Consider the following 13,775-nt stretch of genomic DNA (forward strand, 5'->3'; position numbering starts at 1 on the left):
TGATGAGCTTCAACTGACGGACAGATAGCCTTACATTCTCCTGCAAAATGTCTTGATAAACTTGGGAATTCATTTTTCCGTCGATGATAGCAAGCTGTCCAGGCCCTGAAGCAGCAAAGCAGCCCCAAACCATGATCTCCTCCACCCTACTTTACAGTTGGGATGAGGTTTTGATGTTGGTGTGCTGTGCCTTTTTTTCTCCACACATAGTGTTGTGGGTTCCTTCCAAACAACTCAACTTTAGTTTCATCTGACCACAGAATATTTTGCCTGAAGCGCTGTGGAACATCCAGGTTCTCTTTTGCGAACTTCAGGCATGCAGCCATGTTTTTTTTGGACAGCAGTGGCTTCTTCCGTGGTGTCCATGCTTGTTTAGTGTTTTACGTATCATAGACTGGTCTATGTTAGCATGTTCCAGAGATTTCTGTAAGTCTTTAGCTGACACTCTGGGATTCCTCACGGAGCATTCCCCACTCTGGGATTCCTCACAGAGCATTCCCCACTCTGGGATTCCTCACGGAGAATTCCCCACTCTGGGATTCCTCACGGAGTATTCCCCACTCTGGGATTCCTCACGGAGCATTCCCCACTCTGGGATTCCTCACGGAGCATTCCCCACTCTGGGATTCCTCACGGAGCATTCCCCACTCTGGGATTCCTCACGGAGCATTCCCCACTCTGGGATTCCTCACGGAGCATTCCCCACTCTGGGATTCCTCACGGAGCATTCCCCACTCTGGGATTCCTCACGGAGCATTCCCCACTCTGGGATTCCTCACGGAGCATTCCCCACTCTGGGATTCCTCACGTAGCATTCCCCACTCTGGGATTCCTCACGGAGCATTCCCCACTCTGGGATTCCTCACAGAGCATTCCCCACTCTGGGATTCCTCACGGAGAATTCCCCACTCTGGGATTCCTCACGGAGCATTCCCCACTCTGGGATTCCTCACGGAGCATTCCCCACTCTGGGATTCCTCACAGAGCATTCCCCACTCTGGGATTCCTCACGGAGCATTCCCCACTCTGGGATTCCTCACGTAGCATTCCCCACTCTGGGATTCCTCACGGAGCATTCTCCACTCTGGGATTCCTCACGGAGCATTCCCCACTCTGGGATTCCTCACGGAGCATTCCCCACTCTGGGATTCCTCACGGAGCATTCCCCACTCTGGGATTCCTCACGGAGCATTCCCCACTCTGGGATTCCTCACGGAGCATTCCCCACTCTGGGATTCCTCACAGAGCATTCCCCACTCTGGGATTCCTCACGGAGCATTCCCCACTCTGGGATTCCTCACGTAGCATTCCCCACTCTGGGATTCCTCACGGAGCATTCCCCACTGTGATCTTGCAGTCATCTTTGCAGGATGGCCACTCTAAGGGACAGTAGCAACAGTGTTGGCCTTTCTCCATTTATAGACAATTTGTCTGACCATGGACTGATGAACATTGAGGCTTTTAGAGATTCTTTCGTAGCCCTTTCCAGCTTAATGCAAGTCAACAATTCTTAATCTTAGGTCTTCTGAGATCTCTTTTGTTCGAGCCATGGTTCACATCAGGCAATGCTTCTTGTGAATATCAAACTCAAATGTTGTGAGTGTTTTTTATAGGGCAGGGCAGCTCTAACCAACATCTCCAATCACGTCTCATTGATTGGACTCCAGGTTAGCTGACTCCTGACTCCAATTAGCTTTTGGAAAAGTCATTAGTCTAGGGGTTCACATACTTTTCCAACCTGTACTGTGAATGTTTAATTTATGTATTCAATATAGACAAGAAAAATACATTAACGTGTGTGCTATTAGTGTAAGCACACTGTGTTTGTCTATTGTTGTGACTAAGATCAAATGTTATGACTAACCTATGCAGGAATATAGGTAATTCCAAAGGGTTCACATAATTTGCCACTGTACTTCCTCTTGACCACAGGAAGTGGCAAGCCTTTTTCTAAGAAAATGGGTCAACTCATTCAACAGTGATGTCATCTAAAACACATTTTCTAACAGCACATTAAAAGTGAAACAAAAACCATAAAATGTTGGGGTTAGTGTAAAGTATGTTGTGTTTTATTACTTTGTTTTCCTGTGTTATTACGAGGTATAAAATGTTTATTACAAGTAACCATACAATATGTTACCTAACCAAGGCATGTTTGGCACCTATGGACTGCAAATTTAAATTATTTCACTATTGGACTGTTTCTGTATGGTACGTGAAGAACAAATCCCTAATTTCTCCAATTGGCACAAACATGCCAACCCTATGAGAGGTACGGGAGAGGCATTGATGACTCTTGGGTTGTATGGTTTGGGGGGACATTTTGAACATTCTCCCCAGATGGAGGGAATAAAAGAACTGAGGTAGGTTTCCATTGAATGTTTTGGCTGTCAGCAGGGACTGTTGAGACGACTTCTGGACAAACCACCCAAGGACTTACTCTTACGAGTCGTCCCTTTTCCAATGAAGCAGAGCTAAGGATTCTAGATCACCAGCTCGCGTCCCGCTGATCCCATCTAGATCTCATTCATTGACAGCGAACACCAGCATTCCTCACCAAACTTACGTTGGACTGTGTGCTGCCTTGCATAGAACTACCCGGCGTCAGCGCACATATCTGAGTCTCCAGCCAGCCAGGACTCCGAACTTTGAGCTTGCGTGAAGCCGAAATAAACCGTCAGATAGTGCCGCACTGTTTATCTGACCGAAGACCATTCCATCTATTGAGTGTAACTATACAACTAATTGCCCTTTCTCTCCCCCAGCGTTGGCATGAAGTGTAATGTGAAGCTCTTTAGGTTAATGTTAAGTAACATTTTAACTTTAACATTAGAATTGAACCATTTCTTGACCCTGCTTCTTTCATTCACAATTCAAAGACCATACTCTTTCGCAGTATGCACCCTTAACGTATGCACCCTTAACGTATGCACCCTTAACGTATGCACCCTTAACGTATGCACCCTTAACGTATGCACCCTTAACGTATGCACCCTTAACGTATGCACCCTGCACACTTAAGGTGACCTGTTAAGTCTAGACTTGAGTGTGTAAATGTTGCTCTATTAAATTGAGAATATTATTCTCTAACAATTTTCTCCTTGATCAGGCTCATCAGATATACCTTCAGATAAATAAATTATTACTATTTTTGTCTTATAGTGTTATTGTTAAGTCAGGTCTTTTTAGAAGACAATTGTTGTCCGATAATGGACTGGTGCCCCGAATCATAACAAATATGAATTATGCTTAGACATTAATTCATCATTCATAGTAATAACTTGACTAATATCCCCAAAAATGCTATCAACTGAGGTGAACGAAGCTACAGCAACAAATGTGACAACATCTGGGGTCATTTTTTGCTTGTTTTTAATGTTCTCCAAATTACATTTTAAAGTTTTTAAATTGAATAGAAAAGCAGTAAATGAACTTCTAACTTTCCTAAAATGTCCCTCTTTATGGCCCTGGTTAATATCCCAAAACATAGCGTAACAATAATGCTAGGAAGAACTCGAACCCAGGTGCAGAAAAAAGCAGCAAGCAAAGGCAAGGGTAAATCTATAACTTTAACAGAAACAAGGCAACCAGAGAAGGTAATTAAACACAGGTGAATCCAATAAGTATTTTTTATTTTTCCTTTATTTAACCAGGCAAGTCAGTTAATAACAAATTCTTATTTTCAATGATGGCCTGGGAACAGTAGGTTAACTGCCTGTTCAGGGTCAGAATGACAGATTTGTACCTTGTCAGCTCGGGGGTTTGAACTCTGGTTAGCAACCTTCTGGTTACTAGCCCAACGCTCTAGCCACTAGGCTACCCTGCCGCCCCAGGGTAGCCTAATCAGGGTAACCTGGAACCTTGAAAACAGGGTAAGGGAGCCATCCAGCGGTAACCTAAGGAAACAACCATCAAATAACCAGGAAACTGTGACACATAGTAGAGTCTCTCAGACAGTCGTACCTTGACATAAAGAGGTTCTCGGAGGCTGTCCACAAGTAGGCTGACCCTCTCGTCCCACACCGGGTTCAGGTTCTTATTGATGGTCCTGCTCCTGAACACCTCCTTCCCAGCAATCTTAAACTTCACATACGGATCACTTGTCCCTGAAAATAGAGACCAACAGAGAGGAAAGAAGGCGTTAGGATGACCTTTCCAGAGACAAAGGGAAGGTATTGGGTGAAAAGAGATTTGAGTGAAACTGACTAGATAAGGGTGCTTTGTGCTGGGTAAAAGCAAGGTGCTCAAGATGGTGCATGATGACTAAATATTGTTTGCAATATGGTGCCTTGTGTATTGCCTACTACATACAGTTGAAGTCGGAAGTTTACATACACCTTAGCCAAATACATATAAACTCAGTTTTTCACAATTCCTGACATTTAACCCTAGTAAAGATTACCTGCTTTAAGTCAGTTAGGATCACCACATTATTTTAAGAATGTGAAATGTCAGCATAATAGTAGAGAGAATTATTTATTTCAGATTGTATTTCTTTCAAGACATTCCCAGTGGATCAGAACTTAACATACACTAAATTGGTATTTGGTAGCATTGCCTTGAAACTGTTGAACTTGAGTGAAACATGTCGGGTAGCCTTCCACAAGCATTCCACAATAAGTTGGGTGAATTTTGCCCCATTCCTCCTGACAGAGCTGGTGTAACTGAGTCAGGTTTGTAGGCCTCCTTGCTCGCACGTGCTTTTTCAGTTCTGCCCAGAAATTTTCTATGGAATTGAGGCCAGGGCTTTGTGATGGCCACTCCAATACCTTGACTTTCTTGTCCTTAAGCCATTTTGCCAAAACTTTGGAAGTATGCTTGGTGTCATTGTCCATTTGGAAGACTCATTTGCGACCAAGCTTTAACTTCCTGACTGATGTCTTGAGATGTTGCTTCAATATATCCACATGATTTTCCATTCTCATGCCATCTATTATGTGAAGTGCACCAGTCCCTCCTGCAGCAAAGCAACCCCACAACATCATGCTTCCACCCCCGTTCTTCACGGTTGGGATGGTGTACTTTGGCTTGCAAGCCTCTCCCTATTTTCCTCCAAACATAATGATGGTCATTACGGCCAAACAGTTATATTTTTGTTTCATCAGACCAGAGGACATTTCTCCAAAAAGTACGATCTTTGTCCCCATGTGCAGTTGCAAACCGTAGTCTGGCTTTTTTATGAGCAGTGGCTTCTTCCTTGCTGAGCGGCCTTTCAGGTTATGTCGATATAGGACTCATTCACACTGTATATATTGTTTATTCAATGTGCAACTCTGTGTTGTTGTACGTGTCGAACTGCTTCGCTTTATCTTGGCCAGGTCGTAGTTGTAAATGAGAACTTGTTCTCGTCTAGCCTTCCTTGTTAAATAAAGGTGAAATACAAATATAATTTTTCTGTGGATATAGATACTTTTGTACCTGTTTCCTCCAGTATCTTCACAAGACCCTTTGCTGTTATTCTGGGATTGATTTGCACTTTTCGCACCAAAGTACATTCATCTCTAGGAGACAGAACGCATCTTCTTCCTGAGCGGTATGATGGCTGCGTGGTCCCATGGTGTTTATACTTGCGTACTATTGTTTGTACAGATGAACGTGGTACCTTTAGGCGGAAGGGTAGCCTTGTGGTTAGAGCGTTGGACTAATAACTTAAAGGTTGCAAGTTCAAATTCCCCAGCTGACAAGATACAAATCTGTCGTTCTGCCCCTGAACAGGCAGTTAACCCAGTGTTCCTAGGCTGTCATTGAAAACAATTATTTGTTCTTAACTGACTTACCTATTTAAATAAAGGTTGTGGAGGTCTACAAATTTCTTTCTGCAGTCTTGGCTGATTTATTTTGATTTTCCCATGATGTCAAGCAAAGAGGCACTGAGTTTGAAGGTAGGCCTTGAAATATATCCACATTTAGACCTCCAACTGACTCAAATTATGTCAGTTAGCCTATCAGAAGCTTCTAAAGCCATGACATAATTTTGGGAATTTTCCACGGTGTTTAAAGGCACAGTCAACTTAGTGTATGCAAACTTCTGACCCACTGAAATTGTGATATAGTGAATTATAAGTGAAATAATCGTCTGTAAACAATTGTTGGAAAAATTACTTGTGTCATACACAAAGTAGATGTCCTAACCGACTAGCCAAAACTGTAGTTGTTAACCAAGACATTTGTGGAGCGGTTGAAAAAGGAGTTTTAATGATTCCAACCTAAGTGTATGTAAACTTCCGACTTCAACTGTATATTAATAACTCTGTAATGTAATGCCATGTATGCTGTCCTAGTCAGAGTATAAGTAGGGCCTTTCACTTTCATCACTCTCTAGACAGATCTCCCCCTCTCCCTTTCTTTCTCTCTCTCTCTCTCTTTCTTTCCCTCCCTCCCTGCCGCCCCCCTAATGCAGCCTGTACTTTCCTCTTGGTTGTTATAGTGAGTTTTATTTATGTTTGTGAGCAGGCGGGGGGGGCTAACCAAGACAAGGCAGGTCAGGCCACACAGACAAACAACGCCTGGCCTCGAGACTCATGTCATGTGACTCACGCTCCATATCATGTGACTAAGGCTGAAGCCTAATAAGTAGAGACAGAGAGGCCGCTGCTTCGGGTCGTGCTCCTGTGGCATCGTACACCTCAGGGCTACAAAGGCTCTCCAACGAAAAGCTCACTCTCATTAAAACTTTTCTCTCTCGAACTGTGGCTAATTATAAGCTGTTTTGTCAAGAGTGCACCCACGTCACGACACAAACACACACGTATGCGCACACATATACATACAGACATGCAGACACACACACACACGCACAAACCAATTCAGCAGAGAAGAGCAATGCTTGATACTGAGCACTAGATGGGGGTGTTTACCTAGAGTTGTCCCTCTGTCAGACAGATTTATTATCACCATCTCTGGCCAGACAGAGCAGACAGATTTATTATTACCATCTCTGACCAGACAGAGCAGACAGATTTATTATACCCCTCCCTGGCCAGACAGAGCAGACAGATGTATTATCACCATCTCTGGCCAGACAGAGCAGACAGATTTATTATCACCATCTCTGGCCAGACAGAGCAGAAAAATGTATTATTAGTGTCCCTGGCCAGACAGAGTAGACAGGTTTATTATCACTGTCCCTGGCCAGACAGAGTAGACATACTTAATGTGTTTGGACAGGCTATTCATCCTATTTGATTAAACAAAAACACACAGCGAGGGTGTATCTTTCAAAATGTCAGTCACGGACACCAGAGCTGTGTTTGGAGAGGAGATAATGGAGTGCATCAGATGACAGTGTGCTCGCTTTCAGCGGACCGTGGTGACCCGGGTAGCTTCTTACCGCTGGATCATGTGTGCAGGCGTGCGTGTGTACCCAGGTGTGTGTGTGTGTGTGCACGCGCGCATGTGTGTGTATGTATGTGTGTGTGTGCGCGCGCACGTGTGTGTGTGCATGCTTTGTGACCACTGAATGTCCATTATAACTTTCTGAGGTCATGTCACATGAATTCATGGGAAAACTCTGCATGATGTATCTGTCAGCTGATTTGACAGACACGGAACCTGCTCGTTTAACCATACCGGTTCATCCCTCACCAGCACACAGAAACTTTTGACAATGTATAAGCTCACCACCAAAAAGCTACCAATTTGATGGTGTGGTTAGATGTTGTTTTTTTTAAACTGAGGAATAAGTTTACCAATCCCCTGTTACACAGGCACTCATCTTGCTGCCCCACAAGTCAATGTGATATCACTAGCATATCAGCCACTCTCCTGACTGACCCTGCAGAGTGTGGATGGAGGCCCAGACTGGCTGTCTGGAAGCTTGGCACTGTGTTTACATGTGTCTAATCAGATTAGCATCAAAGGGATGAGCATCCATCACTTCTACAGTCATTAGGACTACCACACAAATGTCATTAACAGAATCACAGTCACCCACCCAGGCTGTTAAACACACAAACACGAGCGAGCCTCTTCTCTGCTATGAAAGCATATGGAAGAGAAGCGTTAGCATGGCATTCATTTAATATCATTACAAACAGCCCTATCACCAATCCCTTAATAGGGTTAATTATACAATCCAAAAACACTACACAAACATTTCCACAGGGGTCTGACAAACTCACCTACACACACTGGCCTGTGTTCAGTGGCCATATGTATCAAGCACATCAGAGTACAAGTATAAGTTTGATCACAATGAATAAAGACTACACTCATAATTTGGAGCTAACAGAAAGAACCGTGACGTCAAAGGCAATTGCCCAACTCATTAGCAGCCTAACATCATAGTCCTTGACTTGAATCTGACTCTCTTTATAATTCATTATGGAGCCCTTGATTCCACACACTGATGAACTTTTACTTAACAGAGTCCCATCCAGAGACTTCATTGTGTCTAACATGCAGTCTGTCGGACGACACTGTCATCAAATGCTTTAGCTTAGAGAGATGGACCATCTCTGTCTGAGTCTTTCAATATCAGTGTGATAGGACTCACTGTGTACATGTATTCTAGTGGCACACAGCTCATTACATCACATGTGGCGTGTTATGACTGGGGGGGCCTGAGTGGAAAACGCTGAAAAACGCTGACCGTGACATGATTCTGTGCTGTCAGCCCAGGCAGACTGTTTTGGCTCTGTGTAGAGTACACTTCACTACCCACTGGTGCCCTTCACAGCCTGCAACCCAAATGATACCCTATTCCCTACATAGTCCCCTACCTTTGACCAGAGTACTATGAACCATGGTATAGGGAATAGCATGCCATTTGGGATGTATATATATATATATAGGACAGTAGCAGGAGCAGGGCTGAGGCATGGAATACTGTAGCTACCATACTGTGTGTAGTAGGGCCTAGGAGCTACAAGTTAATAATGGTTGATATCTGCTCAATCTGGGGACTAATTTGATGCAGAAAATATTGGTGAAAGCTAATAGGTGTTTAGTCTCCCATTGAGGGTAATATGGAGGGTTCTTGTAAAAAATATAAAACATTAACCACACACACTTGAAATGTATTACCAGTGGAATAACCAGCGGAATTACCATTTAGTATGTACCGAAAATTGACTATTTTTCCTCTTGTTTTTTGTTTGCAGTTAGAAAAAATGATTGACTGCGTGCATTAACATGACTATGTTTGAAACTTGTTTCACACTGAATTCACAGCTCATAGAGTCAGAACTTATCAACACTAATTCTGTCACGACTCCCGCCGAAGTCGGCTCCTCCTCTTGTTCGGGCGGCGCTCAGCGGTCGACGTCACCGGTCTTCTAGCCATCACCGCTCCACCTTTAATTTTCCATTTGTTTTGTCTTGTTTTTCTGCACACCTGTTTTACACCTCATCACTCTATGTGTATATTATCCTCTGTTTCCCCCCATGTCCGTGTGTGTAATTAGTCGTTACCTGTCATGTGTGACGCTTCATGCTGGTTTTTCTCCGGGTCTTGTTTGGAACCTGTGGTATTGTATGCTGTACATTATTTGTGTGATGAGTGCGCTATTCGCATTTGCCTTTGGCGGGAGTGTCGTTACGCAGTTGCGCTCAACTGTTTTCCCTCTGCCAAATAAAGTGTGGCTGTTCACTCATCTCTGCTCTCCTGCACCTGACTTCAGTTAACCAGTTGCGCACACTGTTGACAAATTCAGGGTTCTACACCAGAATCTCATATGGATCAGCCAATAAGCAGAGATATTTGCTATTGGTAGCCCCTCATGATGGATCCAGTGTTGAGGCCGTAGCCATTCTCTGGCTGCACTCCAGTTATTCCTCCCCTTTCCTCATCCTGGTTGATGATATACCCCCAAGACACACCACCAGACTATCTGCTGCTCTCAATTCACCACGACCAGCTTTACGGCACCATAAAGCAAGCTACTTTATCGCCGTCCATCCAACAGGCTGAAGACCATGAAATTAAGTTGCCTGCCTGAACTGGAGTAGGAAGCGTCTGGTCACACGTCGGTGGTGTGTGTGTTATATCTCTCACACAGATGGCCTGGTGGTCAGGGACTCAGGCACTATGGAGCATCAAATTGAAAAGGCTGTTTGCTCTTGGATGGATATAAACAACAGTCAGAAAAGTCTGGGGGAATTCATAGGGGAGGTAGCAGGGGTGCAGTGACACTGACAATAGTTCTATATCAGGAGTGCATTTCTTCCTTCCTGACAATGGTAGTTTTACACCATCTGTCATTTATCAGCACACAGACTCCCCCTCTGTGCTCCTTACCAGTAACTTCACTGTCTCTGTCCAGGCGAATGATAGTGAATCTGTCAGGGGTGACTTCAGAGTCGGGAACCGCCTCCAACAGCCGAGTTTTAGAAAAGGCCGTCACACAGGCCTCCCTGTATTCATATAGATACTGTGAGTTTGGCCACAATTCGTCCATATTCCCCTTCAGTGATTGGACATCGAAGAGCAGGACAGTAGGAAGATGGATCTTTGTTTTGTTCCTCTTCGACCTCTGCGGCACACCTCCTTGGGGATGCTGCGTGACCTTGGGAGCTCTACGCAGTGGTGTCCTGAATCGATTGTTTGTTAGTTGTTTACACTCGTCCGTTGTTGTTGCTTTGTTTATAGTAGTATAAAGTGTTTTATGTTGCATCGGATTAGGGTTAGGCTACAGTAGAGCGACATGAAATGTGTACAGTGGATTATTCTCCTACTTGGATTACGTTTGCTGGTACCTGAAACAGCATGTGAACTTTCGAGATAGTAGGCGTAACCACTCACCCTTTATAGCAGAAACTCTCTTTTACAATGTAACGACTCACATTGGGGAGAATGGACCAAAGGGGACATAACTTCAGAGATGGCGAAAGGGGTGTGGCCAGAGGTTGAAGAGGAACAAAGATCCCTCTTCCAACTTTTTCAAGTTTTCATTAATGATCTCTCTGTACTTTGCTCCATTCAGTTTTCCCAACTTTTAGTCTCCCAGTCCCTGCCACTGAAAAACATCCCTCACAGCAGGTTTCCTCCAGACGTGATGCTTGGCCTTAAGGCCAAAGAGTTCAATCTTGGTTTCATCAGTCCAGAGAATCTTGTTTGTCATGGTCTGAGAGTCTTGAGGTGCCTTTTGGCAAACTCCAAGCTGACTGCCTTTTACCGAGGAGTGTATTCCGTCTGACCACTTGACCATAAAGGCCTGATTGGTAATCTGCTCCTGTTGGAGGTTTACTCAGTAGCAGTGAAAATACAATATTATAGCTATATGGACACTCAATCATTGTTGTACTTTTTACGGTACGTTTACAAACATATATTACAATAAATAGAATTGAAACTTGTATCTCATTATGGTAAATGGTGAAATAAGTATAGCCAGTTATACAGTAATCGTAATGGCTTAGCAGATAATAAGAAAATACTATCAGTATTTACCTGGCCACACTTCCACATCTGCTTTGCTTGCTGTTTGGGGTTTTAGGCTGGGTTTCTGTAGAGCACTTCGAGACATCGGCTGATGTAAAAAGGGCTTTATGAATACATTCGATTGATTGATTGATTGATTGGTTGATAAAAGAGAAGGAAAATCATACCTATTGTGATCCGAATGTGCAGATTTTTCAAAACAGACTCGCCAGGTATATGGATTTTTTCAAATATGTTATTGGACCATAAACATATTTGGCTCATTAATCTATATGGTCCAAATAATGATGATCCACGCTTCTATGAAAATCTATATAATAATTTATCAAGCATACAAGCAATACAAGACTCTATTACATTATTATTATTTTATTTTGTTTTACTTTATTTAACTAGGTCAGTTAAGTTAAGAACAAATTATTATTTACTATTATGGTGGGAGGTTATAATACGGTTTTAAATATCTCAACAAACTAGAAAAGGAAATCACACTACAAACTATCAACCTTATGCACTTAAGGAAATCACGACTCATGAAACTAGTGGATATATGGAGTCTTAAATAAAAAAAACACCTGTATTTAACGAGACAAGTCAGTTAAGAACAAATTCTTATTTTCAATGACGGCCTAGGAACAGTGGGTTAACTGCCTGTTCAGGGGCAGAATGACAGATTTGTACCTTGTCAGCTCGGGGGTTTGAACTTGCAACCTTCCGGTTACTAATCCAACACTCTAACCACTAGGCTATCCTGACCTAGTGAGATGTATATGGTGGCGGCTCAATCAAGCTAGTCGTCTTGACTACTTTCTTATGTGATACTCGCTGGCACCAAAAGTTTAAAAAGTGTTGACGGGACAGAATGCAGTCGGAACATCAACTAATAACACAGAATTTCCCCAGGGGCGAGGGTATTGCACTTGCCTAGTGCAAATAAAGGTTCAATTTAATGTAATATTTCAAAGCCTATTGGATGACAACTAGTTTTTAACCAGGACAGAATAACTTACTGTATGGGACATTTTTAAATGTGCCTTTAGAGGCCATGCAATTCAATACTCATCTTCAAAATAAAAGCAATTTAAGTCAAACGAATTCAAATTGAGAAAGGAAATAGAGGGACTGACAGTACAGATAGACAGCAATAAAACAGTAGCATAGAGGCACAGAGGCACGTTAGAGGAAAAACAAAAAGAAATGGAGGAACTTATCCAAGAAAGATCAAATGTAATATATTATAAAAAATAAAGCGAACTGGTTGGAATATGAGGAAAGATACACCAAATGTTGTTTTAATCTTCAACAGAGAAATGTTACCAAAAATAATTTACTGAAACTTGTAACAAATGATAGTCACCCATGATTCACCAATAAATATTTTGAAAGAGGAAGCAATGTACTTTAAGCATATGTTTATGTTTCAGTCTCCACCATCTCCACTAACCAAAGTTAATAATGTAAAATGAATAGCTAAACAGAAAGACTCATGGGAAGGCCAAATTACAGAGGAGGAACTTCTTCATGCACTCAGAGGACCATTATTAGCATGTTTTAACCACTCCTATAAAAAATGGCAGATTATCAGATACTCAAGAAGAAGGTCTGATTACATTATTACTGAAACAGGACCCAAGTCGCAAATATAAAAGTCCAGTCCATTAAAAAAATTCTAGCAAAGTGCAAAGCGTATAGAAATAAAGACCCATAGACCCAACAAACCTTCAGGCTGTGTAAGGGCTATTTGACTAAGAAGGAGAGGGATGGAGTGCTGCATCAGATGACCTGGCCTCCACAATCACCCAACATAAACCCAATTGAGATGGTTTGGGATGAGTTGGACCGCAGAGTGAAGGAAAAGCAGCCAGCAAGTGCTCATCATATGTGGGAACTCCTTCAAGACTGTTGGAAAAGCATTCCAGGTGAAGCTGGTTGAGAGAATGCCAAGAGTGTGCAAAGCTGTAATCAAGGCAAAGGGAGTCTACTTTGAAGAATCTAAAATATATTTTGTTTTGTTTAACACTTTCTTGGTTACTACATGATTCCTTGTGTGTTATTTCATAGTTTTGATGTCTTGTACAGTGTAGAAAATAGTACAAAATAAAGAAAACCCTTGAATGAGTAGGTGTGTCCAAACTGTTGACTGGTACTGAATATTTACAAAAAATATTGGGGATTGGAAATTATGCAGACAATTACATTGATGGAAGCCACAATCTAGATGCAATATAAAATTACATTTTAAATTTTAAAAAGGGAGAAGGTGGTGGAAGAAAACTAATCCAGGTGTACGAAAAAGACAGTATTGATCAACTGCAGGGATGCGTTGATTGTACTACCTGGAGTGCATTTGATAAATCATCAGCTGACCTGAACGTAATATCTGGCTATATTGAAT

General features: G+C 42.5%; 1 protein-coding gene across 1 annotated transcript in view; it reads right to left on the reverse strand.

Annotated features, from left to right (window-relative positions):
* LOC135520375 (multiple C2 and transmembrane domain-containing protein 1-like) overlaps nucleotides 1–13,775 on the reverse strand; it is a 268,937-nt gene that overhangs the window by 122,769 nt on the left and 132,393 nt on the right. The window contains exon 3 of the mRNA XM_064945916.1: nucleotides 3,964–4,106. Within this exon, the coding sequence (XP_064801988.1) occupies nucleotides 3,964–4,106 (143 nt within the window). The remainder of the gene's footprint in view (nucleotides 1–3,963; nucleotides 4,107–13,775) is intronic.

This window comes from Oncorhynchus masou, chromosome 1, assembly GCF_036934945.1.
Source record: "Oncorhynchus masou masou isolate Uvic2021 chromosome 1, UVic_Omas_1.1, whole genome shotgun sequence".
NCBI classification, from domain to species: domain Eukaryota; kingdom Metazoa; phylum Chordata; class Actinopteri; order Salmoniformes; family Salmonidae; genus Oncorhynchus; species Oncorhynchus masou.